At 48.7% G+C, this 25,944-nt stretch overlaps 1 protein-coding gene across 1 annotated transcript in view; it reads right to left on the bottom strand.

Moving 5' to 3' along the window:
* Positions 1–25,944, bottom strand: part of nbeal2 (neurobeachin-like 2) — a gene marked incomplete at both ends in the record, with an annotated part of 99,139 nt that overhangs the window by 16,476 nt on the left and 56,719 nt on the right. The window contains 15 exons of the mRNA XM_080541236.1: positions 2,505–2,591; positions 4,758–4,871; positions 5,506–5,603; positions 10,171–10,288; positions 11,097–11,206; positions 12,856–12,986; positions 17,122–17,262; positions 17,683–17,807; positions 18,504–18,599; positions 19,008–19,115; positions 19,710–19,843; positions 20,209–20,366; positions 23,276–23,393; positions 24,553–24,677; positions 25,319–25,476. Coding sequence (XP_080397362.1) covers positions 2,505–2,591; positions 4,758–4,871; positions 5,506–5,603; positions 10,171–10,288; positions 11,097–11,206; positions 12,856–12,986; positions 17,122–17,262; positions 17,683–17,807; positions 18,504–18,599; positions 19,008–19,115; positions 19,710–19,843; positions 20,209–20,366; positions 23,276–23,393; positions 24,553–24,677; positions 25,319–25,476 — 1,821 coding nt within the window. The remainder of the gene's footprint in view (positions 1–2,504; positions 2,592–4,757; positions 4,872–5,505; positions 5,604–10,170; positions 10,289–11,096; positions 11,207–12,855; positions 12,987–17,121; positions 17,263–17,682; positions 17,808–18,503; positions 18,600–19,007; positions 19,116–19,709; positions 19,844–20,208; positions 20,367–23,275; positions 23,394–24,552; positions 24,678–25,318; positions 25,477–25,944) is intronic.

Genomic DNA, 25,944 nt, shown 5'->3' with positions numbered 1-25,944 from the left:
CATCACATGCATCCAAGTACTCCACTGCTTGGCTAGCCAGCAAAGGCCTCAAAGACGAGGCTGTGGTTGTTGCTTCAGCCGAAGTTGATCAAACAGATTAGCAGTTATTGAAAAAAATGGTGGCTATATTGGTCACTGAATATTTTTGAAAGGCCAACATTTTTATTTAATTATCATTTTGTGTTAGTTATTTGTTACCCCAACTCTAAAAATGTTTAATAAATAAGTTAAAATGTGTTGTAATTTAGTTGCCTAATAATTCTGCACACTAATAGTTGCCTAATAATTCTGCACAGTTATTTATTCCCCTGAGAAAGAGAAAACACATTTTTCCTTTGATAAACATTCAGGTTTGAGGTTCAATAACATTTAGGATTGACTGATAGCATTGTATTTGTTTGACAATAAAATTAATACTGAGGAATACAATTTGCCTAATAATTGTGTACGCAGTGTATAGCTCCTTATTCCAAAGCGCTTTACAACGGCCTCTCATTCACCCATTCACACACCCATTCACACACACATTCACACACACACATTCACACACACATTCACACACACATTCACACACACATTCACACACCAATGGTGGCAAGCTGCCATGCAAGGCGCTGGGACGCTCATTGGGAGCAATTTGGGGTTCAGTGTCTTGCCCAAGGACACCTCGACATGTGGCCAGCCGCCGATCTGCCAACCTTGCGATCATTAGACGCCGGCTTTACCTCCTGAGACACTGCCGCCCCACAAGTAGTGGTCTAGTGGATAGTGAGTTGGACTGGTGATCGGATCGGTTGTGAGTTCAAATCCCACCTGAAACCACCCCACCACCACTAGTGTGTACCCTTGAGTAAGGCACTTAGCCCTCAGTTACTCCAGGGGGAATGTCCCTGTAATTTGAAATTGTAAATCACTTTGCATTAAAAGCGTCTGGCTAAATGGCAAATTGGAGGAGTGAGAGGTATGAGATAGAGAGAGGAGTGAGAGGCCTCCCAACCCCCATAGCATGACCCGGCATACAAGCACATCTATGTTGAAGCGTGTGGATGTAGATAGTGTGTTTTATCATTAAGATATCACCAAGTAGTGTTATTGTAATATACACTGATTCAGAGGGTGACTGTTGTATGCTTGTATGAATGTATGCACACAATGTAAATCACATTTAAATAGCTTTACCCATCACAATTCTCCTGTGAATTAATACAAATAATGAATAATAATAATAATAATAATAATAATAATAATAATAATAATAATAATAATATTAACTTTTATTTGTATAGCGCTTTTCCTGCAAACGTTGCAGCTCAAAATGCTCCAATCATTATATAATCATCATTTAATTATTTAGTAATTTAAAGGCAATATTAAAAAGATGGGTTTTTAGTCTTGACTTGAACATGTTTGCTGAGGTTGCATCCCTAATGTAAACTGGCAGTGCATTCCACAATTTGGGTGCATAAAATGAGACTGCAGCCTCACCAAATCTCTTATTTTGTACATGTGGTACACAGAGAAAACCAGCATCAGAAGACCTGAGAGCTCTATTGGGCGGATATGCTAGCAAAAGGTCTGAGCATGAGTGGAGGTTGGCTGTAGTGGATGTTGACTGTAGTGGAGGCTGACTGTAGTGGATGTTGGCTGTAGTGGAGGCTGGCTGTAGTGGAGGTTGGCTGTAGTGGATGTTGGCTGTAGTGGAGGTTGACTGTAGTGGATGTTGGCTGTAGTGGAGGCTGGCTGTAGTGGAGGTTGGCTGTAGTGGAGGCTGGCTGTAGTGGAGGTTGGCTGTAGTGGAGGTTGGCTGTAGTGGAGGTTGGCTGTAGTGGATGTTGGCTGTAGTGGATGTTGACTGTAGTGGAGGTTGGCTGTAGTGGAGGTTGGCTGTAGTGGATGTTGACTGTAGTGGAGGTTGACTGTAGTGGATGTTGGCTGTAGTGGAGGTTGACTGTAGTGGAGGTTGACTGTAGTGGATGTTGGCTGTAGTGGATGTTGGCTGTAGTGGATGTTGACTGTAGTGGATGTTGGCTGTAGTGGAGGTTGGCTGTAGTGGAGGTTGGCTGTAGTGGATGTTGGCTGTAGTGGATGTTGGCTGTAGTGGATGTTGGCTGTAGTGGAGGTTGGCTGTAGTGGAGGTTGGCTGTAGTGGATGTTGGCTGTAGTGGAGGTTGGCTGTAGTGGAGGTTGGCTGTAGTGGATGTTGGCTGTAGTGGATGTTGGCTGTAGTGGAGGTTGACTGTAGTGGATGTTGGCTGTAGTGGAGGTTGACTGTAGTGGATGTTGGCTGTAGTGGATGTTGGCTGTAGTGGATGTTGGCTGTAGTGGAGGTTGACTGTAGTGGAGGTTGACTGTAGTGGATGTTGGCTGTAGTGGATGTTGGCTGTAGTGGAGGTTGACTGTAGTGGAGGTTGGCTGTAGTGGAGGTTGGCTGTAGTGGAGGTTGGCTGTAGTGGATGTTGGCTGTAGTGGACGTGTGTGTGGCAGGCTGAGTGTCTGGGTCTCACCAGGACGTCGGATCCCTGGATGATGAAGGAGCGATTCTGGTTCCTGGGGACCACCGCCTGGACCAGGGGCAAGCCGTCACTGACCACCTGACACACACACACACGCACACGCACACGCACACGCGCAGGCACACGCACACGCACACGCGCAGACACACACACACACACATACACACACAGGCACACACACGCACACACACGCACGCACACACGCACAGACACACACAAACACAGACACACACAGACACACACAGACACACACAAACACACCGTACAGTATCAACATCTGAATGACCAGTGAAGGCAAATTTTCAGAGAGAGGTTCTGAAGAGAGAGGTTCTGAAGAGAGAGGTTCTGAAGAGAGAGGTTCTGAGGAGAGAGGTTCTGAAGAGAGGTTCTGAGAAGAGAGGTTCTGAAGAGAGAGGTTCTGAGGAGAGGTTCTGAAGAGAGAGGTTCTGAGGAGAGAGGTTCTGAAGAGAGAGGTTCTGAGGAGAGAGGTTCTGATGAGAGAGGTTCTGAAGAGAGAGGTTCTGAAGAGAGAGGTTCTGAAGAGAGAGGTTCTGAAGAGAGAGGTTCTGAAGAGAGGTTCTGAAGAGAGAGGTTCTGAAGAGAGGTTCTGAAGAGAGAGGTTCTGAAGAGAGGTTCTGAAGAGAGAGGTTCTGAAGAGAGAGGTTCTGAAGAGAGAGGTTCTGAAGAGAGAGGTTCTGAAGAGAGAGGTTCTGAAGAGAGGTTCTGAAGAGAGAGGTTCTGAGGAGAGAGGTTCTGAGGAGAGAGGTTCTGGGGAGAGAGGTTCTGGGGAGAGAGGTTCTGAGGAGAGAGGTTCTGAAGAGAGGTTCTGAAGAGAGAGGTTCTGAAGAGAGAGGTTCTGGGGAGAGAGGTTCTGGGGAGAGAGGTTCTGAGGAGAGAGGTTCTGAAGAGAGGTTCTGAAGAGAGAGGTTCTGGGGAGAGGTTCTGAGGAGAGAGGTTCTGAAGAGAGAGGTTCTGAAGAGAGAGGTTCTGAAGAGAGAGGTTCTGGGGAGAGAGGTTCTGAAGAGAGAGGTTCTGAGGAGAGAGGTTCTGAAGAGAGGTTCTGAGGAGAGAGGTTCTGAAGAGAGAGGTTCTGAAGAGAGAGGTTCTGAAGAGAGAGGTTCTGAGGAGAGAGGTTCTGAGGAGAGAGGTTCTGAAGAGAGAGGTTCTGAAGAGAGAGGTTCTGAAGAGAGAGGTTCTGAAGAGAGAGGTTCTGAAGAGAGGTTCTGAAGAGAGGTTCTGAGGAGAGAGGTTCTGAGGAGAGAGGTTCTGAAGAGAGAGGTTCTGAGGAGAGAGGTTCTGGGGAGAGAGGTTCTGAGGAGAGAGGTTCTGAAGAGAGGTTCTGAAGAGAGGTTCTGAGGAGAGAGGTTCTGAAGAGAGAGGTTCTGAGGAGAGAGGTTCTGGGGAGAGAGGTTCTGAAGAGAGAGGTTCTGAAGAGAGAGGTTCTGAAGAGAGAGGTTCTGAAGAGAGAGGTTCTGAAGAGAGAGGTTCTGAAGAGAGAGGTTCTGAGGAGAGAGGTTCTGAAGAGAGAGGTTCTAAGGAGAGAGGTTCTAAGGAGAGAGGTTCTGAAGAGAGGTTCTGAAGAGAGGTTCTGGGGAGAGAGGTTCTGAGGAGAGAGGTTATGGGGAGAGAGGTTCTGAGGAGAGAGGTTCTAAGGAGAGAGGTTCTGAAGAGAGGTTCTGAAGAGAGGTTCTAAGGAGAGAGGTTCTGAGGAGAGAGGTTCTGGGGAGAGAGGTTCTGAAGATAGAGGTTCTGAAGAGAGAGGTTCTAAGGAGAGAGGTTCTGAAGAGAGATGTTCTGAAGAGAGGTTCTGAGGAGAGAGGTTCTGAAGAGAGGTTCTGAAGAGAGATGTTCTGAAGAGAGGTTCTGAGGAGAGAGGTTCTGAAGAGAGAGGTTCTGGGGAGAGAGGTTCTGAAGAGAGAGGTTCTGAAGAGAGAGGTTCTGAAGAGAGAGGTTCTGAGGAGAGAGGTTCTGAAGAGAGAGGTTCTGAAGAGAGAGGTTCTGAAGAGAGAGGTTCTGAAGAGAGAGGTTCTGAAGAGAGAGGTTCTGAGGAGAGGTTCTGAAGAGAGAGGTTCTGAAGAGAGAGGTTCTGAAGAGAGAGGTTCTGAAGAGAGAGGTTCTGGGGAGAGAGGTTCTGAAGAGAGGTTCTGGGGAGAGAGGTTCTGAAGAGAGAGGTTCTGAGGAGAGAGGTTCTGAAGAGAGAGGTTCTGAAGAGAGAGGTTCTGGGGAGAGAAGGTCCTACTGTACCTCCACAAAAGGCCGTAGTTTGTCGAGCTGTTCAAACAGGTTGGGGGGCAGCGTGTCGATGCGGGCCTGCCGCCTAGAAGCACTCTCCGCTGACATGCGGGTGGGGTGAGGCTCCTACAGGAGGGGAGAGAGAGACACGGGGGTGAGAGTGTACACTAGAACAGCCGTGAGGTGGGGTCATTTGACCAAGGGAGTGAAAAGAAGTGTTATATCTTTGCATTCGATCAAATTTCATGACCCTCCTTTCATGAACTTTCCTAGATATGTGCGTTCTACCACCCAGTATCATTACATTTTCTAAATCACATCAGGAGAAGCTAGTATGAAGCTATTTTGCAGTTTTTCTGTGTAGGAAGCAGGCTAATTGACAAGCGGCCAACTAGTGGTCGTTGTGTGTAAATAGCAGCTTAGCATTGAAAAAGAGGGGGTAATTTGACCCCCGAGGTGGCTCTTTTAGTAGGTGAAATAGGCACGGCTGTCCTAGTTTAAGTTAAACACTTTTTACGGACACAGACCGACAGAGAGTCCAGCCAGAGAGAGCCGTTCAAATAGAAAACAGCCTAATTCACAGACTGACAAACGGTGTCATTCTGCCTCCACTCAGATAAGGGATAACATCCCCTAACCTTCTGCTCAGACTCAGAAACAGCCTCCTCTCCCAACACTCCTTCATCCAGCACCACTAGAAACCCTGAGCGTTTAGCCAAACGGAGTAAAAGTAGTAAAGTGCTCTGATGGGACCTCAGACCTTCAGCAGCTGACAGGGAGTCTGGCCGAAGTTACTGATGATGCCCTCCAGCGCCTTGCGCTCCGTCTCATTGGCGATAGCGTCCAGATCCACGGCACCTACAATCACAGCGAGGGGGGGGGTCAAATTCAGTGGTCAGAGAAGAAACATTGAATAGAATAGCCCTTTCAAGGAGTGGACGGAATTCTGTGAGTTGGAGTGAGAATGACCTGTTATCTGTGAAGCACAGTGCGGGAAATGCTCTATATCAGGGGTCGGCAATAGGGGGCCCGCGGGCCATTGCTGGCCCATCACCAATAATATTTGGCCCAGCAGATTATTTTGAGAATCCACTTTTTTCTTCTTTTTCTTTTTTTTACAATGTGTGTGGTTTGTGTGTGGTTTGAAAAAAATAACACCAGCTCAGTAAATCATTCAAACGTCATGTTTACGTATATGTGACTGCAACACACATATGAACAGTAACAAAGCAAATTCAGTTTAATTTTCAGAAAAACATTGACAACAAAATCGGCGCAAAAAAAACAAAAACAGAATCCGCTTGATCATGCGAGGGGTGGTGGTGCATAGGCCTATGCTCCTGAAACGACAGAGCAAACACGCTATTAGGGATAATAATTACAATGAGCCATTCATTCAAAATATACAAAATACAATTAGGTTATTAAATACAATAACGACAGGCTTGGTACTCACTTAATGTGAAAAGTGGCATCTCCCATCGGTCAGTATTTGCTTGATATCTGGTGATATGGACGTCACTTTAATCCGGCAATTCTCAAGGTTTTTATGCATCAATCGATTCCTCTCGTGCGTCTTTATCACATTCATTGACGAAAAGGACGACTCGCATGTATAGAAAGGGAACATTGTGAGCACGGAAAATGTGAGTCTCACAACGGCTTTGCATTGATGAAACCAGGTAGGATGAACGTATAGTTCGCTGTCCATTCCTCTTTAAATGCCCTGTTTTCACCGTCAACTTTCCTCTTTAGACCTTTGGAGAGTGACATTATGTTTCTATTGCTAGCTAGCAGGTTAAATGTTTAGCTAACTTCACCCGACACGCAAACAACCAATCCAATAATAATGTGACCTTGTCTGGGAGGAGGGGGGAATAATTATCAGAATAAAAGTATGTTAAATAATTATTAGAATAAGTTAGGCTGCGCTACATCGTCAGTCCACACATTTATTATTAAAAAATATGGAAAAGGGTGAAACTACGTTTCAACGTTGTTGAGAATCACAACACAAACTCACTAGTCAAGCCAAAATACTGCAACATAATGGATTGGACTGCTACCTAGTTAACTATAAGACTACTTTACATTGTTAGCAGGCTCACAAAACAAGCTGTATTAGTTGACTAGCGATGTGTACATCTCTGAAAAGAAAAGTCAAAGCATTAGAACGTGTCACATTTTTAAACAATCAATTACTTAAATTAGCCTTTGATTAAGTTCGGGCCCGCCATCTAGTGGCACATTTTTTTGGGGCCCGAAGCCAAACTTAATTGCCGACCCCTGCTCTATATAAATCAAGTTTGATTGATTAATTGATTCAACTAGAAAAAGACAAGCTGACTCCCGGTCTCTAAGGGGGGGGTTTCCCAGACAGAGGTTAGGCTGCCTCGTCTAGGACTAAATCACATGTTCAATGGAGATCCTCTATCCAACATGTTGATTTAGTCTAGGATGAGGGCTTCATCTAGGTCTGGGAACCCAGCCCTCAGTCCTGACTCCCGAGTAGTCTGAGAGGGAGGGATGAGGAGAGAGGGAGGGATGAGGAGAGAGGGAGGGATGAGGAGAGGGAGGGAGGGATGAGGAGAGAGGGAGGGAGGGAGGAGGAGAGGGAGGGATGAGGAGAGAGGGAGGGATGAGGAGAGGGAGGGAGGGATGAGGAGAGAGGGAGGGATGAGGAGAGGGAGGGAGGGATGAGGAGAGAGGGAGGGAGGGAGGAGGAGAGGGAGGGATGAGGAGAGAGGGAGGGATGAGGAGAGAGGGAGGGATGAGGAGAGAGGGAGGGATGAGGAGAGGGAGGGAGGGATGAGGAGAGGGAGGGAGGGATGAGGAGAGAGGGAGGGATGAGGAGAGAGGGAGGGATGAGGAGAGGGAGGGAGGGAGGAGGAGAGGGAGGGATGAGGAGAGAGGGAGGGATGAGGAGAGAGGGAGGGATGAGGAGAGAGGGAGGGATGAGGAGAGAGGGAGGGATGAGGAGAGGGAGGGAGGGATGAGGAGAGAGGGAGGGATGAGGAGAGGGAGGGAGGGATGAGGAGAGGGAGGGAGGGAGGAGGAGAGGGAGGGATGAGGAGAGAGGGAGGGATGAGGAGAGAGGGAGGGATGAGGAGAGAGGGAGGGATGAGGAGAGGGAGGGAGGGATGAGGAGAGAGGGAGGGATGAGGAGAGGGAGGGATGAGGAGAGGGAGGGAGGGATGAGGAGAGAGGGAGGGATGAGGAGAGGGAGGGAGGGATGAGGAGAGGGAGGGAGGGAGGAGGAGAGGGAGGGAGGGATGAGGAGAGAGGGAGGGATGAGGAGAGAGGGAGGGATGAGGAGAGAGGGAGGGATGAGGAGAGAGGGTGGGATGAGGAGAGAGGGAGGGATGAGGAGAGGGAGGGAGGGATGAAGAGAGAGGGAGGGATGAGGAGAGAGGGAGGGATGAGGAGAGGGAGGGAGGGATGAGGAGAGAGGGAGGAATGAGGAGAGGGAGGGAGGGATGAGGAGAGAGGGAGGGATGAGGAGAGGGAGGGATGAGGAGAGAGGGAGGGATGAGGAGAGGGAGGGAGGGAGGAGGAGAGGGAGGGATGAGGAGAGAGGGAGGGATGAGGAGAGGGAGGTGAGGGATGAGGAGAGAGGGAGGGATAAGGAGAGAGGGAGGGATGAGGAGAGAGGGAGGGATGAGGAGAGGGAGGTGAGGGATGAGGAGAGAGGGAGGGATAAGGAGAGAGGGAGGGATGAGGAGAGGGAGGTGAGGGATGAGGAGGGAGGGAGGGATGAGGAGAGAGGGAGGGATGAGGAGAGAGGGAGGTGAGGGATGAGGAGGGAGGGAGGGATGAGGAGAGAGGGAGGGATGAGGAGAGGGAGGTGAGGGATGAGGAGAGGGAGGGAGGGATGAGGAGAGAGGGAGGGATGAGGAGAGAGGGAGGGATGAGGAGAGGGAGGTGAGGGATGAGGAGAGAGGGAGGGATGAGGAGAGGGAGGGAGGGATGAGGAGAGAGGGAGGGATGAGGAGAGGGAGGGAGGGATGAGGAGAGAGGGAGGGATGAGGAGAGAGGGAGGGATGAGGAGAGGGAGGGAGGGATGAGGAGAGAGGGAGGGATGAGGAGAGGGAGGGAGGGATGAGGAGAGGGAGGGATGAGGAGAGAGGGAGGGATGAGGAGAGGGAGGGAGGGATGAGGAGAGGGAGGGATGAGGAGAGAGGGAGGGATGAGGAGAGAGGGAGGGATGAGGAGAGAAGGAGGGATGAGGAGAGGGAGGGAGGGATGAGGAGAGAGGGAGGGATGAGGAGAGGGAGGGAGGGATGAGGAGAGGGAGGGAGGGATGAGGAGAGGGAGGGAGGGATGAGGAGAGAGGGAGGGATGAGGAGAGGGAGGGAGGGATGAGGAGAGAGGGAGGGATGAGGAGAAAGGGAGGGATGAGGAGAGAGGGAGGGATGAGGAGAGGGAGGGAGGGATGAGGAGAGAGGGAGGGATGAGGAGAGAGGGAGGGATGAGGAGAGGGAGGGAGGGATGAGGAGAGAGGGAGGGATGAGGAGAGGGAGGTGAGGGATGAGGAGAGGGAGGGAGGGATGAGGAGAGAGGGAGGGATGAGGAGAGGGAGGTGAGGGATGAGGAGAGGGAGGGAGGGATGAGGAGAGAGGGAGGGATGAGGAGAGAGGAAGGGATGAGGAGAGAGGGAGGGATGAGGAGAGGGAGGGAGGGATGAGGAGAGAGGGAGGGATGAGGAGAGGGAGGGAGGGATGAGGAGAGAGGGAGGGATGAGGAGAGAGGGAGGGATGAGGAGAGAGGAAGGGATGAGGAGAGAGGGAGGGAGGGATGAGGAGAGGGAGGGAGGGATGAGGAGAGAGGGAGGGATGAGGAGAGAGAGGGAGGGATGAGGAGAGAGGGAGGGATGAGGAGAGAGGGAGGGATGAGGAGAGAGGGAGGGATGAGGAGAGGGAGGGATGAGGAGAGAGGGAGGGATGAGGAGAGGGAGGGAGGGATGAGGAGAGAGGGAGGGATGAGGAGAGGGAGGGAGGGATGAGGAGAGGGAGGGAGGGATGAGGAGAGAGGGAGGGATGAGGAGAGGGAGGGAGGGATGAGGAGAGGGAGGGAGGGATGAGGAGAGAGGGAGGGATGAGGAGAGGGAGGGATGAGGAGAGGGAGGGATGAGGAGAGAGGGAGGTGAGGGATGAGGAGAGAGGGAGGGAGGAGGAGAGGGAGGGATGAGGAGAGGGAGGTGAGGAGGAGAGGGAGGGATGAGGAGAGAGGGAGGGAGGAGGAGAGGGAGGGATGAGGAGAGAGGGATGAGGAGAGGGAGGGAGGAGGAGGAGAGGGAGGGATGAGGAGAGAGGGAGGGAGGAGGAGAGGGAGGGATGAGGAGGAGAGGGAGGTGAGGAGGAGAGGGAGGGATGAGGAGAGGGAGGAGGAGAGGGAGGGATGAGGAGTAGTGTGCGGTCAGCCTCACCCTCGTAGGTGCAGTAGTAGAAGACGTTGAGCGCCTCCACAGCCTCCTCTCCTCTCTGCTTGTAGCCGAATATCAGGTCGATCCATTTATGGAGGTGACAGGAGACATGCTCACACTCCTAAAGGCACATATGAACATACATACTGACTAGATTGTAAATAAATTAAAACATTTTTATTTTATTTTTCTTTACTCAATGGCTGACAGGGCTTCCACACGCCAAGTCTCTGTACTGGTGCTCGCTCCCGAACCTCGTCTGGACCCGGCCGGCGCACTCAGACCGGAAAAATACATTCGGTTCGGAAACCGGAAAAGTTGGTTGGCAGCGGGAACCAGTAAAACAGTGGTTCTCAAGCGGGAACGAAAAAACTAGAACCGTGACATCGGTAGTGAGTGTGTCATGATGTGACACATTCTACACCAAAATGTCACAACAAGATGGCGGCTAATTCACTGGAAATGGGGTTATCTTCCACTACGGTATCTGAAAGAAACACTATTTTTTGTATGAAAAAACCCGAAACAAAAGACACTTTCTAAACAGTCTTTCGTTCTCTTACTAGGCAGCTGCTCTGTTACTAGAATAGAAACGGCCACGCGCATGTGTTTGTTCACATTTTGTGGAACTGTCTGCCGTGTCTATTCTGCTATCAGAGCAGCTGGCTGGTAAAGATAAATATAAAGTGTATATAAAGTATAACGTTTATAAAGTGTCTTTTAATTTTTTTATATACTGTACAAAATAGTGTTTCTTTCAGATACTGTAGTGGAAGATACTATCCTCATTTCCAGTGAAGTAGCCGCCATCTTTGATGGTTCCGCTTAAAACTGGTATGAACTGAGCTGGTTCGGAGAGTTCCAGAGCGGGGAACTGAGTACGGAGCCCTTGTTGGTGTGAAAGCCCTGGTGTGCTGCCTGGCTCTCACCAGAGCCTTCCTGTGTTTCCTGATGAAGTCTTCCCGAGACGAGGCCCAGCGGGGCAGCAGAACATCCGTCACCGCCTCCTGGGACATCTGCAGGCTGCCCAGGTCAAACCCTGCAGTACACACACACACAGGTCAAATCCTGCAGTCAACACACACACACACACACACACACACACACACACACACAGGTCAAACCCTGCAGTACACACACACACACACACACACACACACACACACACACACACACAGGTCAAACCCTGCAATCAACACACACACACACACACACACACACACACACACACACACACACACACACACACACACACACACACAGGTCAAACCCTGCAGTGTACACACACACACACACACACACACACACACAGGTCAAACCCTGCAGTACACACACACACACACACACACACACACACACACACACACACACACACACACACACACACACACACACGTCAAACCCTGCAGTCAACACACACACACACACACACAGGTCAAACCCTTCAGTCAACACACACACACACACACACACACAGGTCAAACCCTGCAGTGTACACACACACACACACACACACACACACACACACACACAGGTCAAACCCTGCAGTCAACACACACACAGGTCAAATCCTGCAGTCAACACATACACACACACACACACACACACACACGTCAAACCCTGCAGTCAAAACACACACACACACACACACACACACACACACACACACAGGTCAAACCCTGCAGTCAACACACACACAGGTCAAACCCTGCAGTCAACACACACACACACACACACACACACACACACACACACACACAGGTCAAACCCTGCAGTACACACACACACACACACACACACACACACACACACACACACACACACACACACACACACAGGTCAAACCCTGCAGTACACACACACACACACACACACACACACACACACACACACACACACACACACACACACACACACACACACACACACACACAGGTCAAAACCTGCAGTCAACACACACACACACACACACACACACACACACACACACACACACAGGTCAAAACCTGCAGTCAACACACACACACACACACACACACACACACACACACACAGGTCAAAACCTGCAGTCAACACACACACACACACACACACACACACACAGGTCAAACCCTGCAGTCAACACACACACACACAGGTCAAACCCTGCAGTACACACACACACACACACAGGCTGTCAACACGTCTGTGGAAAGACTCTACCTAAACAGGGTTGTCCTCTAATTTACTACCTCTTCATTATATGGAAGAAAGTAGGACGAACATACTTGAGGTCAGAGGGCAGAATTGCAATGTCATCCTCGTGGTTAACATTTAAATCAGCCATGAGGGGTCATTTGACCCCTGTGAGTAAAAAAAAAAGTGTTATATCTTTGCACTCAATCAAATTTCAGGACCCTCCTTTCATGACTTTTCCTAGATATGTGCGTTCTACCACCCAGTATCCTTACATTTTCTAAATCACATCAGGATAAGCTAGTATGAAGCTATTTTGCTGTGTAGGAGGCAGGCTAATTTACAAGCGGCCAACTAGTGGTCGTTGTGTGTAAATAGCAGCTTGAGCATTGTAAAGAGAGGCAGCTTTTTTAGTAGGTAAAAAAGGCACGGCTGTTCTAGTGTTAAGGACAGGATTAGAGGGATGTTAGCTGATGGGGGGGGGGGTCTTCTAACCTCGAACCTGGGCCTCACCGTTCATGTTCTGCAGGATCTCTGGGAAGTAGAAGAACTCGGGGATCAGCTCTTTGACGTCCGCGGGGCTCTCCATGCGCGCCTGCCAGGCCGCCGCCACAGAGTGGAACTGCCGGTCGGCACAGTCGAACCTGAGACACACGAGGCCGCGAGGACCGAGGAACATATTGGTCAAGTGGAAAGAATATGGACCCACCCTTTATCTACCCTCACACTCCCCTGTACACCCACCCTTTATCTACCCTCACACTCCCCTGTACACCCACCCTTTATCTACGCTCACACTCCCCTGTACACCCACCCTTTATCTACGCTCACACTCCCCTGTACACCCACCCTTTATCTACGCTCACACTCCCCTGTACACCCACCCTTTATCTACGCTCACACTCCCCTGTACACCCACCCTTTATCTACGCTCACACTCCCCTGTACACCCACCCTTTATCTACCCTCACACTCCCTTTTACACCCACCCTTTATCTATGCTCACACTCCCCTGTACACCCACCACCCTTTATCTACCCTCACACTCCCCTGTACACCCACCCTTTATCTACGCTCACACTCCCCTGTACACCCACCCTTTATCTACTCTCACACACCCCTGTACACCCACCCTTTACCTACCCTCACACTCCCCTGTACACCCACCACCCTTTATCTACGCTCACACACCCCTGTACACCCACCCTTTATCTACTCTCACACTCCCCTGTACACCCACCCTTTATCTACGCTCACACTCCCCTGTACACCCACCCTTTATCTACTCTCACACTCCCCTGTACACCCACCCTTTACCTACCCTCACACTCCCCTGTACACCCACCACCCTTTATCTACGCTCACACACCCCTGTACACCCACCCTTTATCTACTCTCACACTCCCCTGTACACCCACCACCCTTTATCTACTCTCACACTCCCCTGTACACCCACCACCCTTTATCTACGCTCACACTCCCCTGTACACCCACCCTTTATCTACTCTCACACTCCCCTGTACACCCACCACCCTTTATCTACTCTCACACTCCCCTGTACACCCACCCTTTATCTACCCTCACACTCCCCTGTACACCCACCACCCTTTATCTACGCTCACACTCCCCTGTACACCCATCCTTTATCTACCCTCACACTCCCCTGTACACCCACCACCCTTTATCTACGCTCACACTCCCCTGTACACCCATCCTTTATCTACCCTCACACTCCCCTGTACACCCACCCTTTATCTACCCTCACACTCCCCTGTACACCCACCACCCTTTATCTACTCTCACACTCCCCTGTACACCCACCCTTTATCTACGCTCACACTCCCCTGTACACCCACCCTTTATCTACCCTCACACTCCCCTGTACACCCACCCTTTATCTACTCTCACACACCCCTGTACACCCACCCTTTATCTACGCTCACACTCCCCTGTACACCCACCCTTTATCTACCCTCACACTCCCCTGTACACCCACCCTTTATCTACCCTCACACTCCCTTTTACACCCACCACCCTTTATCTACGCTCACACACCCCTGTACACCCACCCTTTATCTACCCTCACACTCCCTTTTACACCCACCACCCTTTATCTACGCTCACACTCCCCTGTACACCCACCCTTTATCTACCCTCACACTCCCTTTTACACCCACCCTTTATCTACCCTCACACTCCCCTGTACACCCACCCTTTATCTACCCTCACACTCCCTTTTACACCCACCCTTTATCTACTCTCACACTCCCCTGTACACCCACCCTTTATCTACCCTCACACACCCCTGTACACCCACCCTTTATCTACGCTCACACACCCCTGTACACCCACCCTTTATCTACCCTCACACACCCCTGTACACCCACCCTTTATCTACGCTCACACACCCCTGTACACCCACCCTTTATCTACCCTCACACTCCCTTTTACACCCACCCTTTATCTACTCTCACACTCCCCTGTACACCCACCCTTTATCTACTCTCACACTCCCCTGTACACCCACCCTTTATCTACCCTCACACACCCCTGTACACCCACCCTTTATCTACGCTCACACTCCCTTTTACACCCACCCTTTACCTACCCTCACACTCCCCTGTACACCCACCCTTTATCTACGCTCACACTCCCCTGTACACCCACCACCCTTTATCTACCCTCACACTCCCCTGTACACCCACCCTTTATCTACCCTCACACTCCCCTGTACACCCACCCTTTATCTACCCTCACACTCCCCTGTACACCCACCCTTTATCTACCCTCACACTCCCCTGTACACCCACCACCCTTTATCTACCCTCACACTCCCCTGTACACCCACCCTTTATCTACGCTCACACTCCCCTGTACACCCACCACCCTTTATCTACCCTCACACTCCCCTGTACACCCACCCTTTATCTACCCTCACACTCCCCTGTACACCCACCCTTTATCTACGCTCACACTCCCTTTTACACCCACCCTTTATCTACCCTCACACTCCCCTGTACACCCACCCTTTATCTACCCTCACACTCCCCTGTACACCCACCCTTTATCTACTCTCACACTCCCCTGTACACCCACCCTTTATCTACCCTCACACTCCCCTGTACACCCACCCTTTATCTACGCTCACACTCCCCTGTACACCCACCCTTTATCTACTCTCACACTCCCCTGTACACCCACCACCCTTTATCTACTCTCACACTCCCCTGTACACCCACCCTTTATCTACCCTCACACTCCCCTGTACACCCACCCTTTATCTACCCTCACACTCCCCTGTACACCCACCCTTTATCTACCCTCACACTCCCCTGTACACCCACCCTTTATCTACGCTCACACTCCCCTGTACACCCACCCTTTATCTACGCTCACACTCCCTTTTACACCCACCACCCTTTATCTACTCTCACACTCCCCTGTACACCCACCCTTTATCTACGCTCACACTCCCTTTTACACCCACCACCCTTTATCTACTCTCACACTCCCCTGTACACCCACCCTTTATCTACTCTCACACACCCCTGTACACCCACCCTTTATCTACGCTCACACTCCCCTGTACACCCACCACCCTTTATCTACTCTCACACTCCCCTGTACACCCACCACCCTTTATCTACCCTCACACTCCCCTGTACACCCACCCTTTATCTACGCTCACACTCCCTTTTACACCCACCACCCTTTATCTACTCTCACACTCCCCTGTACACCCACCCTTTATCTACGCTCACACTCCCTTGTACACCCACCCTTTATCTACCCTCACACTCCCCTGTACACCCACCCTTTATCTACCCTCACACTCCCCTGTACACCCACCCTTTATCTACGCTCACACTCCCTTTTACACCCACCCTTTATCTACGCTCACACTCCCTTGTACACCCACCCTTTATCTACGCTCACACTCCCTTTTACACCCACTCTTTATCTACGCTCACACTCCCTTGTACACCCACCCTTTATCTACGCTCACACTCCCTTGTACACCCACCCTTTATCTACGCTCACACTCCCTTGTACACCCACCCTTTATCTACCCTCACACTCCCCTGTACACCCACCCTTTATCTACCCTCACACTCCCCTGTACACCCACCCTTTATCTACCCTCACACACCCCTGTACACCCACCCTTTATCTACTCTCACACTCCCCTGTACACCCACCCTTTATCTACTCTCACACTCCCCTGTACACCCACCCTTTATCTACCCTCACACACCCCTGTACACCCACCACCCTTTATCTACGCTCACACTCCCTTTTACACCCACCACCCTTTTCTGTACAATGTCCTTGAGTTTGAGAAAGGCGCTTTTAAATCAAATCTATCACACAGCAAAGACCTAGGTTCTGGGCCCTGGACAGTCTGGACGGATTGATGGCAGCTGCTGGACTGAAAAAATCAGGTGTAGTGCTGAGGCACAAACATGTACATTTCAAGCCTGCAAACTGTGACACTTTAAATAAATGTGAAATAATACTATTGTGCAATATGACAACCCTAGTCGTCTATCTGTACAGTATAGTACAGTGGATAGTGTACATAGCCTTTATTTATGTAAACCAGCTCCTTCCCTTCTTGTGATTTTTTTAAAAGTGTATTTTTTTCCCTTTCCTAACACCAGGGGAGCCACCCCTCCTAAATTTCGTTGTTTGGTACCTGTACTGTAGCAATGACAATAAAGTCCATTCATTCATTCATTCATTATTATTTTTTTATTATTATTATTATTCCAGTCCTACCTGCCGCTCTGCAGCTGGATGTGCATGGTGGTGAAGGGCTCCATGCGTATCAGGTAGTGCATGACTCCAGCTGCGTTAGAGTAGTGTGTGCCATAGTGGAACTTGTCAATAGTGCCCGTGGAGTCCTCAAAGCTGTCGTACCTGACGGTAGACAAAGACACTTAGTGACTCCTTCAATTCTGACATCCTGTTCACTAAAATGTGCTACTCCGTTAACAACGCTAGAACAGCCATGTGAGTAAAGAAAATGCTTATATCTTTGCACTCGATCAAATTTCAGGACCCTCCTTTCAGGACCCATGACTTTTCCTAGATATGTGCGTTTACTACCCAGTATCCTTAAGTTTTCAAAATCACATCAGGATAAGCTAGTATAAAGCTATGTTGTCGTTTTTCTGTGTAGGAAGCAGGCTAATTTACAAGCGGCCAACTAGTGGTCGTTGTGTGTAAATAGCAGCTTGAGCATTGTAAAGAGCGGCTCTTTTAGTAGGTAAAAACAGCACGGCTGTTCTAGTGTTAAGACGCTGGAGAACCTAGAGAACGGTGACTGACGGTACTCACTTCTCCCTGACGTTCTGCGCGTGGCGGGGGTTCACCACGCCGATGGGTTTGGACAGGTCCCGGAACACGCTGGGGTCCTCCAAGTCCAGGACCGAGGAGGTATAGTCACACAGAACCCAGGGGAACTACACACAAACACACACATAGTCACACAGAACCCAGGGGAACTAGAGGTTAGAGAGGCCGGGTAGAAATCGGAAGGTCGCTGGTTCGATCCCCGCCTCAGGAGGGAGTCGGATGTAAGCTGGTGACTGGAGGGGTTGCTGGCATCGTATATCTAAGGTGCCTACCGCTGCCACTGTGCCTTTGAGCAAGGCACTAAACCCCTAATTGCTCTAAGGGCGCTGACTATGGCTTACCCTTGTGCCTAAAGCAAAAAAATACATTTCGTTGTACTCAATGTGCAATGACAAAGTTTGAATCTAATCTAATCTAATACGCACCTTCTGACATAAACTCGATTGTTATCTGTATCTGTGAGTTAACACTTAATCAGACGTGAGGGGTCATTTCACCCCTGTGAGTAAAAAAATGTTTATATCTTTGCACTCAATCAAATTTCAGGACCTCCTTTCATAACTTTTCCTAGATATGTGCGTTCTACCACCCAGTATCCTTACATTTTCAATATCACATCAGGATAAGCTAATATAAAGCTATTTTGCAGTTTTTTCTGTGTAGGAAGCAGGCTAATTTACAAGCGGCCAACTAGTGGTCATTGTGTGTAAATAGCAGCTTGAGCATTGTAAAGAGGCGGCTCTTTTAGTAGGTAAAAAGGCACGGCTGTTGTAGAGTTAAGGGTGAGGTGTGTGGGTACTGACCACTGGGTACTGGGACAGGTCGTTGTAGGTGCGTCCAGCGATGGTGTTCAGTTGCATCAGATACTCAAAGTTTGAAATCTCTCTGCATACCCATCTCTGATGAAAACACACACAAACAAACATACCCATCTCTGATGAAAACACACACACACAAACATACCCATCTCTGATGAAAACACACACACACAAACATACCCATCTCTGATGAAAACACACACACACAAACATACCCATCTCTGATGAAAACACACACAAACAAACATACCCATCTCTGATGAAAACACACACAAACATACCCATCTCTGATGAAAACACACACACACAAACATACCCATCTCTGATGAAAACACAAACAAACAAACATACCCATCTCTGATGAAAACACACACAAACAAACAAACAAACCCATTTTCCTCAGTACATCTGGCACTTAGATACATTTGTCCTAGACTCATTTGATAAAAACATGACACGTTAAAATAGTTATGAAAAGGGCTAAAGCACCTGTGTGAGTCCAGACGCCTTCAGCAGCTCCTGAGGGGAGCGGGACCCAAAGTAGAAGAGGTTGGGGGGCCGCAGACCCAGGATCCTGGAGTACACCTTGTTCCGTACCTGGCGAGTCACAGACAGAGTCACAGACAGAGTCACGGACAGAGTCACGAATTTGTTATTGACGTCTTAAGATGTTTCCCCCCCCCCTCCCCCCCAAGTCAAACTACATCATATCATCATAAGCACCATTGAGGTGAACTATAATTCTGTATACATTACCCAGATAGGCATGGCAAGTTTATTATAGTATATAATAGTAGTATATATATATTATAGTATAGCAATACAACAGGGGCAATTCTAAGTGCCTTACATACATTATTTACAAATACAGCAAGAGGAGCATAGTAAGAAAAACTAAATGACAATGAATAAAAGCAAATATAAGAAGTAAATAGATCAAACATTTAATAAGACAATAGTTCATGGATAAAAGACATTGATTTTGTTTGTGTTTAATCATAACTGCTGCAGAACATGAAGGTTTTTAGCTTAGATTTAAATATACAGGATACTGTAAAGATACAGGGTCAATATTCTAGTACGGCGGGCGTTATCATATCAGTGTGAGAGGATGCATGTCTTCTTGTTATCATATCAGTGTGAGCGGATGCATGCCTTCTTGTTATCATATCAGTGTGAGAGGATGCATGCCTTCTTCTTGAAGTTGATGAAGTAGTGGGACTGGTCTATGAAGAAGAGCTCTAGTGCAGAGCGGCGCAGGTTGTAGCGTCTCAGGTGGACCTCTCTCAGCTGGGTCAGGGGCCTCTTGAAATCAAACCCTATTCCTGAAAACAACGAATGAATCGTTTTAATGAATCGTTTAATGAATCGTTTTAATGAATCGTTTAATGACCACACGACCAAGGTTGGTGGAATTTGTTGTCGGTACAGATGGGAAAAACTCAATACAGCAGTGTCAAATACATCAAACATACACACGACTATCACAATGGCCATATGACCATAACCACAAGACAAAATCACAACCACAGCTTTGCCACCATCCTTTTTTCATATTCATGATATTCCCCATGGAATTATAGAACCAGTTCGATAGAGCGGTTTTTGTGGTAACTGTGATGCACTGAATCAAAACATCAAAACAACAAAAAGACCTATTCTGTTTATGGTCAGAAGTTGGTTTCTTTACCCTCCTCTGTCTCCTCTTTCTCACTGCTGCTGTCATAGAAGTAGAGGTGGTGCGTGGTGACCTCCAGACGACCCTGGATCACCGCCACGATTGTGATGAGCTCACAGTCCTCCGACAGGACCAGCTTCTCCTTCTGGCTCTCATCCTCCCCTTCCACCCTGAAGAACACGTCCAGAACATTTACATTTGTACATTTTTGGCATTTAGCCTTTACCCAAAGCGACATACTTACGAAAACATTTCACTAAGTAAGTGAATCATCTATCCACCAGTCATAGCAGGAAAAAGTCTCATCTATGCTCAGGTCAGGGGCCATTGGCAGTCGTCGTGCTAGAAGAAGTAAGTTTGTTTTTGTTGACACTGGGGAAACAGTACAGGGGGGTAATAGATGTCTCAGGAGAAACAGTACAGGGGGCTAGTAGATGTCTCAGGAGAAACAGTTCAGGGGAGTAGTAGATGTCTCAGGAGAAACAGTACAGGGGGTAGTAGATGTCTCAGGAGATACAGTACAGGGGGTAGTAGATGTCTCAGGAGAAACAGTACAGGGGGCTAGTAGATGTCTCAGGAGAAACAGTTCAGGGGAGTAGTAGATGTCTCAGGAGGGACAGTACAGGGGGTAGTAGATGTCTCAGGAGATACAGTACAGGGGGTAGTAGATGTCTCAGGAGAAACAGTACAGGGGGGTAGTAGATGTCTCAGGAGAAACAGTACAGGGGGTAGTAGATGTCTCAGGAGAAACAGTACAGGGGGGTAGTAGGTGTCTCAGGAGAAACAGTACAGGGGGGTAATAGATGTCTCAGGAGAAACAGTACAGGGGGCTAGTAGATGTCTCAGGAGAAACAGTTCAGGGGAGTAGTAGATGTCTCAGGAGAAACAGTACAGGGGGTAGTAGATGTCTCAGGAGATACAGTACAGGGGGTAGTAGATGTCTCAGGAGAAACAGTACAGGGGGCTAGTAGATGTCTCAGGAGAAACAGTTCAGGGGAGTAGTAGATGTCTCAGGAGGGACAGTACAGGGGGTAGTAGATGTCTCAGGAGATACAGTACAGGGGGTAGTAGATGTCTCAGGAGAAACAGTACAGGGGGGTAGTAGATGTCTCAGGAGAAACAGTACAGGGGGTAGTAGATGTCTCAGGAGAAACAGTACAGGGGGGTAGTAGGTGTCTCAGGAGAAACAGTACAGGGGGTAGTAGATGTCTCAGGAGGGACAGTACAGGGGGTAGTAGATGTCTCAGGAGAAACAGTACAGGGGGGTAGTAGATGTCTCAGGAGAAGCAGTACAGGGGGGTAGTAGATGTCTCAGGAAAAACAGTACAGGGGGTAGTAGAGGTCTCAGGAGAAACAGTACAGGGGGGTAGTAGATGTCTCAGGAGAAACAGTACAGGGGGGTAGTAGATGTCTCAGGAGAAACAGTACAGGGGGGTAGTAGATGTCTCAGGAGAAACAGTACAGGGGGGTAGTAGGTGTCTCAGGAGAAACAGTACAGGGGGTATTAGATGTCTCAGGAGGGACAGTACACGGGGGTAGTAGATGTCTCAGGAAAAACAGTACAGGGGGTAGTAGATGTCTCAGGAGAAACAGTACAGGGGGTAGTAGATGTCTCAGGAGGGACAGTACAGGGGGGTAGTAGGTGTCTCAGGAGAAACAGTACAGGGGGTAGTAGATGTCTCAGGAAAAACAGTAAAGGGGGTAGTAGATGTCTCAGGAGAAACAGTACAGGGGGTAGTAGATGTCTCAGGAGGGACAGTACAGGGGGGTAGTAGATGTCTCAGGAGGGACAGTACAGGGGGGTAGTAGGTGTCTCAGGAGAAACAGTACAGGGGGTATTAGATGTCTCAGGAGGGACAGTACAGGGGGGTAGTAGATGTCTCAGGAAAAACAGTAAAGGGGGTAGTAGATGTCTCAGGAGAAACAGTACAGGGGGTAGTAGATGTCTCAGGAGGGACAGTACAGGGGGGTAGTAGATGTCTCAGGAGGGACAGTACAGGGGGTAGTAGATGTCTCAGGAGGGACAGTACAGGGGGTAGTAGGTGTCTCAGGAGAAACAGTACAGGGGGTATTAGATGTCTCAGGAGGGACAGTACAGGGGGGTAGTAGATGTCTCAGGAAAAACAGTAAAGGGGGTAGTAGATGTCTCAGGAGAAACAGTACAGGGGGTAGTAGATGTCTCAGGAGGGACAGTACAGGGGGTAGTAGATGTCTCAGGAGGGACAGTACAGGGGGGTAGTAGATGTCTCAGGAGAAACAGTACAGGGGGGTAGTAGATGTCTCAGGAGAAACAGTACAGGGGGATAGTAGATGTCTCAGGAGGGACAGTACAGGGGGGTAGTAGATGTCTCAGGAGGGACAGTACAGGGGGGTAGTAGATGTCTCAGGAGGGACAGTACAGGGGGTAGTAGATGTCTCAGGAGGGACAGTACAGGGGGGTAGTAGATGTCTCAGGAGAAACAGTACAGGGGGGTAGTAGATGTCTCAGGAGAAACAGTACAGGGGGGTAGTAGATGTCTCTGGAGAAACAGTACAGGGGGGTAGTAGATGTATCAGGAGAAACAGTACAGAGGGGTAGTAGATGTCTCAGGAGAAACAGTACAGGGGGGTAGTAGATGTCTCAGGAGAAACAGTACAGAGGGGTAGTAGATGTCTCAGGAGAAACAGTACAGGGGGGTAGTAGATGTCTCAGGAGAAACAGTACAGAGGGGTAGTAGGTGTCTCAGGAGATACAGTACAGAGGGGTAGTAGATGTCTCAGGAGAAACAGTACAGAGGGGTAGTAGATGTCTCAGGAGAAACAGTACAGAGGGGTAGTAGATGTCTCAGGAGAAACAGTACAGGGGGGTAGTAGATGTCTCAGGAGAAACAGTACAGGGGGGTAGTAGGTGTCTCAGGAGATACAGTACAGAGGGGTGGGACAGTTCAGGTGTAGAAGGTGTCACCATAAGCACTGGCTACATCAGAGACTGATAAACTAGGGGAAATGTCCCTGTTACACAACAGCCAAATACTGGAATACCATAATTACAATTATCAGTGGCTGACATTGGCATGATGCGGTAGATGAAGGAACTCACTGATTGTCCAGAAAGACAATGTCCTCTTCTCCCAACTGGTCGTCCTCCATGTCACTCACTTTGGCCTCCTTGGCCACGGCCAGAGGGAGGGGTTCTGAGCTGTGGGGGCTGTCAGCTCCTAATATGGGCATAGGCAAAGACAGGACATCTGACTTGAACACAGATGTAACACCTCAATGTACATGTACACCATGTTATCAGGCCAGCGCTAGGTAGTCTGTATACATGGGGTGTGTTATGGTTAGGTAGTCTGTATACATGGGGTGTGTTATGGTTAGGTAGTCTGTATACATGGGGTGTGTTAAGGTTAGGTAGTCTGTATACATGGGGTGTGTTAAGGTTAGGTAGTGTGTATACATGGGGTGTGTTAAGGTTAGGTAGTGTGTATACATGGGGTGTGTTAAGGTTATGTAGTGTGTATACATGGGGTGTGTTAAGGTTAGGTAGTGTGTATACATGGGGTGTGTTAAGGTTAGGTAGTGTGTATACATGGGGTGTGTTAAGGTTAGGTAGTGTGTATACATGGGGTGTGTTAAGGTTAGGTAGTCTGTATACATGGGGTGTGTTAAGGTTAGGTAGTGTGTATACACGGGGTGTGTTAAGGTTAGGTAGTGTGTATACATGGGGTGTGTTAAGGTTAGGTAGTGTGTATACATGGGGTGTGTTAAGGTTAGGTAGTCTGTATACATGGGGTGTGTTAAGGTTAGGTAGTGTGTATACATGGGGTGTGTTAAGGTTAGGTAGTCTGTATACATGGGGTGTGTTAAGGTTAGGTAGTCTGTATACACGGGGTGTGTTAAGGTTAGGTAGTGTGTATACATGGGGTGTGTTAAGGTTAGGTAGTGTGTATACATGGGGTGTGTTAAGGTTAGGTAGTATGTATACATGGGGTGTGTTAAGGTTAGGTAGTGTGTATACATGGGGTGTGTTAAGGTTAGGTAGTCTGTATACATGGGGTGTGTTAAGGTTAGGTAGTCTGTGTACATGGGGTGTGTTAAGGTTAGGTAGTCTGTATACATGGGGTGTGTTAAGGTTAGGTAGTGTGTATACATGGGGTGTGTTAAGGTTAGGTAGTCTGTATACATGGGGTGTGTTAAGGTTAGGTAGTGTGTATACACGGGGTGTGTTAAGGTTGGGTAGTGTGTATACATGGGGTGTGTTAAGGTTAGGTAGTGTGTATACATGGGGTGTGTTAAGGTTAGGTAGTCGGTATACATGGGGTGTGTTAAGGTTAGGTAGTGTGTATACATGGGGTGTGTTAAGGTTACCCAGCGTACCCATGTTGTCCCTCAAGGCGCTGGCTTCAGTGTGGGGGTCGTGGTTGTAGTCGGGCACCAGTTTCAGGCGCATCTTTGAGTACGTCTCGGCGCTGGACAACTTCCACCTCACCTCCGGTTGGTTTCTGAAGTAATCCAGATTCATCCATCAGAAGCATGTGACACAAGGTTGAATGAGATCCATGATCCATGATCAGAATAATCACAACAATTATTTACAGGGTTCCCACACCTTCTGAAACATCACATTCAAGCACCTTTCAAGGACTTTCAAGACTCAATTCCCTCAAATTCAAGGACCCAACACGGCATAGTTTGAGACAGATCTAGATGAGAATTTATATAATAGGAACTATCCGCTCACAGACAACAATTAAAAAGATAGGCTTGAATGTGTGAACACTAGATGGTCTCTTGCCTTCTCTACCACAGCACAGCAAAACAATATATTGTGAAATATGTGTAAAGTTCAGCAATACAGAGACTTGTTTACTAGTTGACGAGCTAAGTAAAACATTTGTGAATATATAAATGTATATTTATTTTTTTAGAGAGAGAGAGAGAGAGAGAGAGAGAGAGAGAGAGAGAGAGAGAGAGAGAGGGGAATTCAAGCACTTTCAATGACCCACGCCTATTTTCAAAAACTTTTAAGACCTTCATTTTTTTCCTCAAATTCACAAACTTTCAAGGATTTCAAGGACCCGTGGGAACCCTGGATTAAAAAATATATTAAACTACTGGTTGGTGGTTAAATCCCCAGTCTGACCTGTGTGCCCAGGCCCCTCTCTCATTGGTCAGTAGCCTGCGGAGGGATTTCCACCGGCGCCACACCACCCCCTGCTGGCCGGAGCTCTGTTTCTGCCCGTTGTAGAAGCGGCTGTTCTCGCTCCGCACGCGCTTCAGGTAGGGGTCCACGATCACCTCCTGCTCACAACCAAGTACACCTGACTTATGAATATTGACGTACAGTCATAATAAGTTGTTTGTTTACTTCATAAATGAGGCACAGCACAGTTGGATAGCATGATGTCTTTCAACTCTATCAAATCACTGCTCATTCATGTTTCAAGTTGCATTCTTACATCACATTACACAAGTGTAAGAGAGTAACATTCTTAGGCTTCGGTTCCTGACATTGCAGCACAAGACAATAAGGCAATAAGCAACATAAGTCCAGATAAAATAGACTGACAATAGTACAGACCTGAGTGAGACAACTGGACAAGTGACAAGTTGTGGGAGACAAGTAGACAATAAGACAGGATACAATTAGCGGTGCAAATAGTAAAATACAATTTTAAAAAGCACAATGTCATGAGTATTGCACTCAGTTGCAGTGGGTGTGAGAGGTAGTATTGAGTAGTGACTGTGTGCCTATGGTTAGGTAGTGTG

The sequence above is a fragment of the Nansenia antarctica genome (assembly GCF_963989245.1).
Source record: "Nansenia antarctica genome assembly, chromosome: 10".
In the NCBI taxonomy this organism is placed as follows: Eukaryota; Metazoa; Chordata; class Actinopteri; order Argentiniformes; family Microstomatidae; genus Nansenia; species Nansenia antarctica.
The sequence above is the reverse complement of the archived record's forward strand: the minus strand, read 5'-3'. Positions and strand labels throughout refer to the sequence as shown.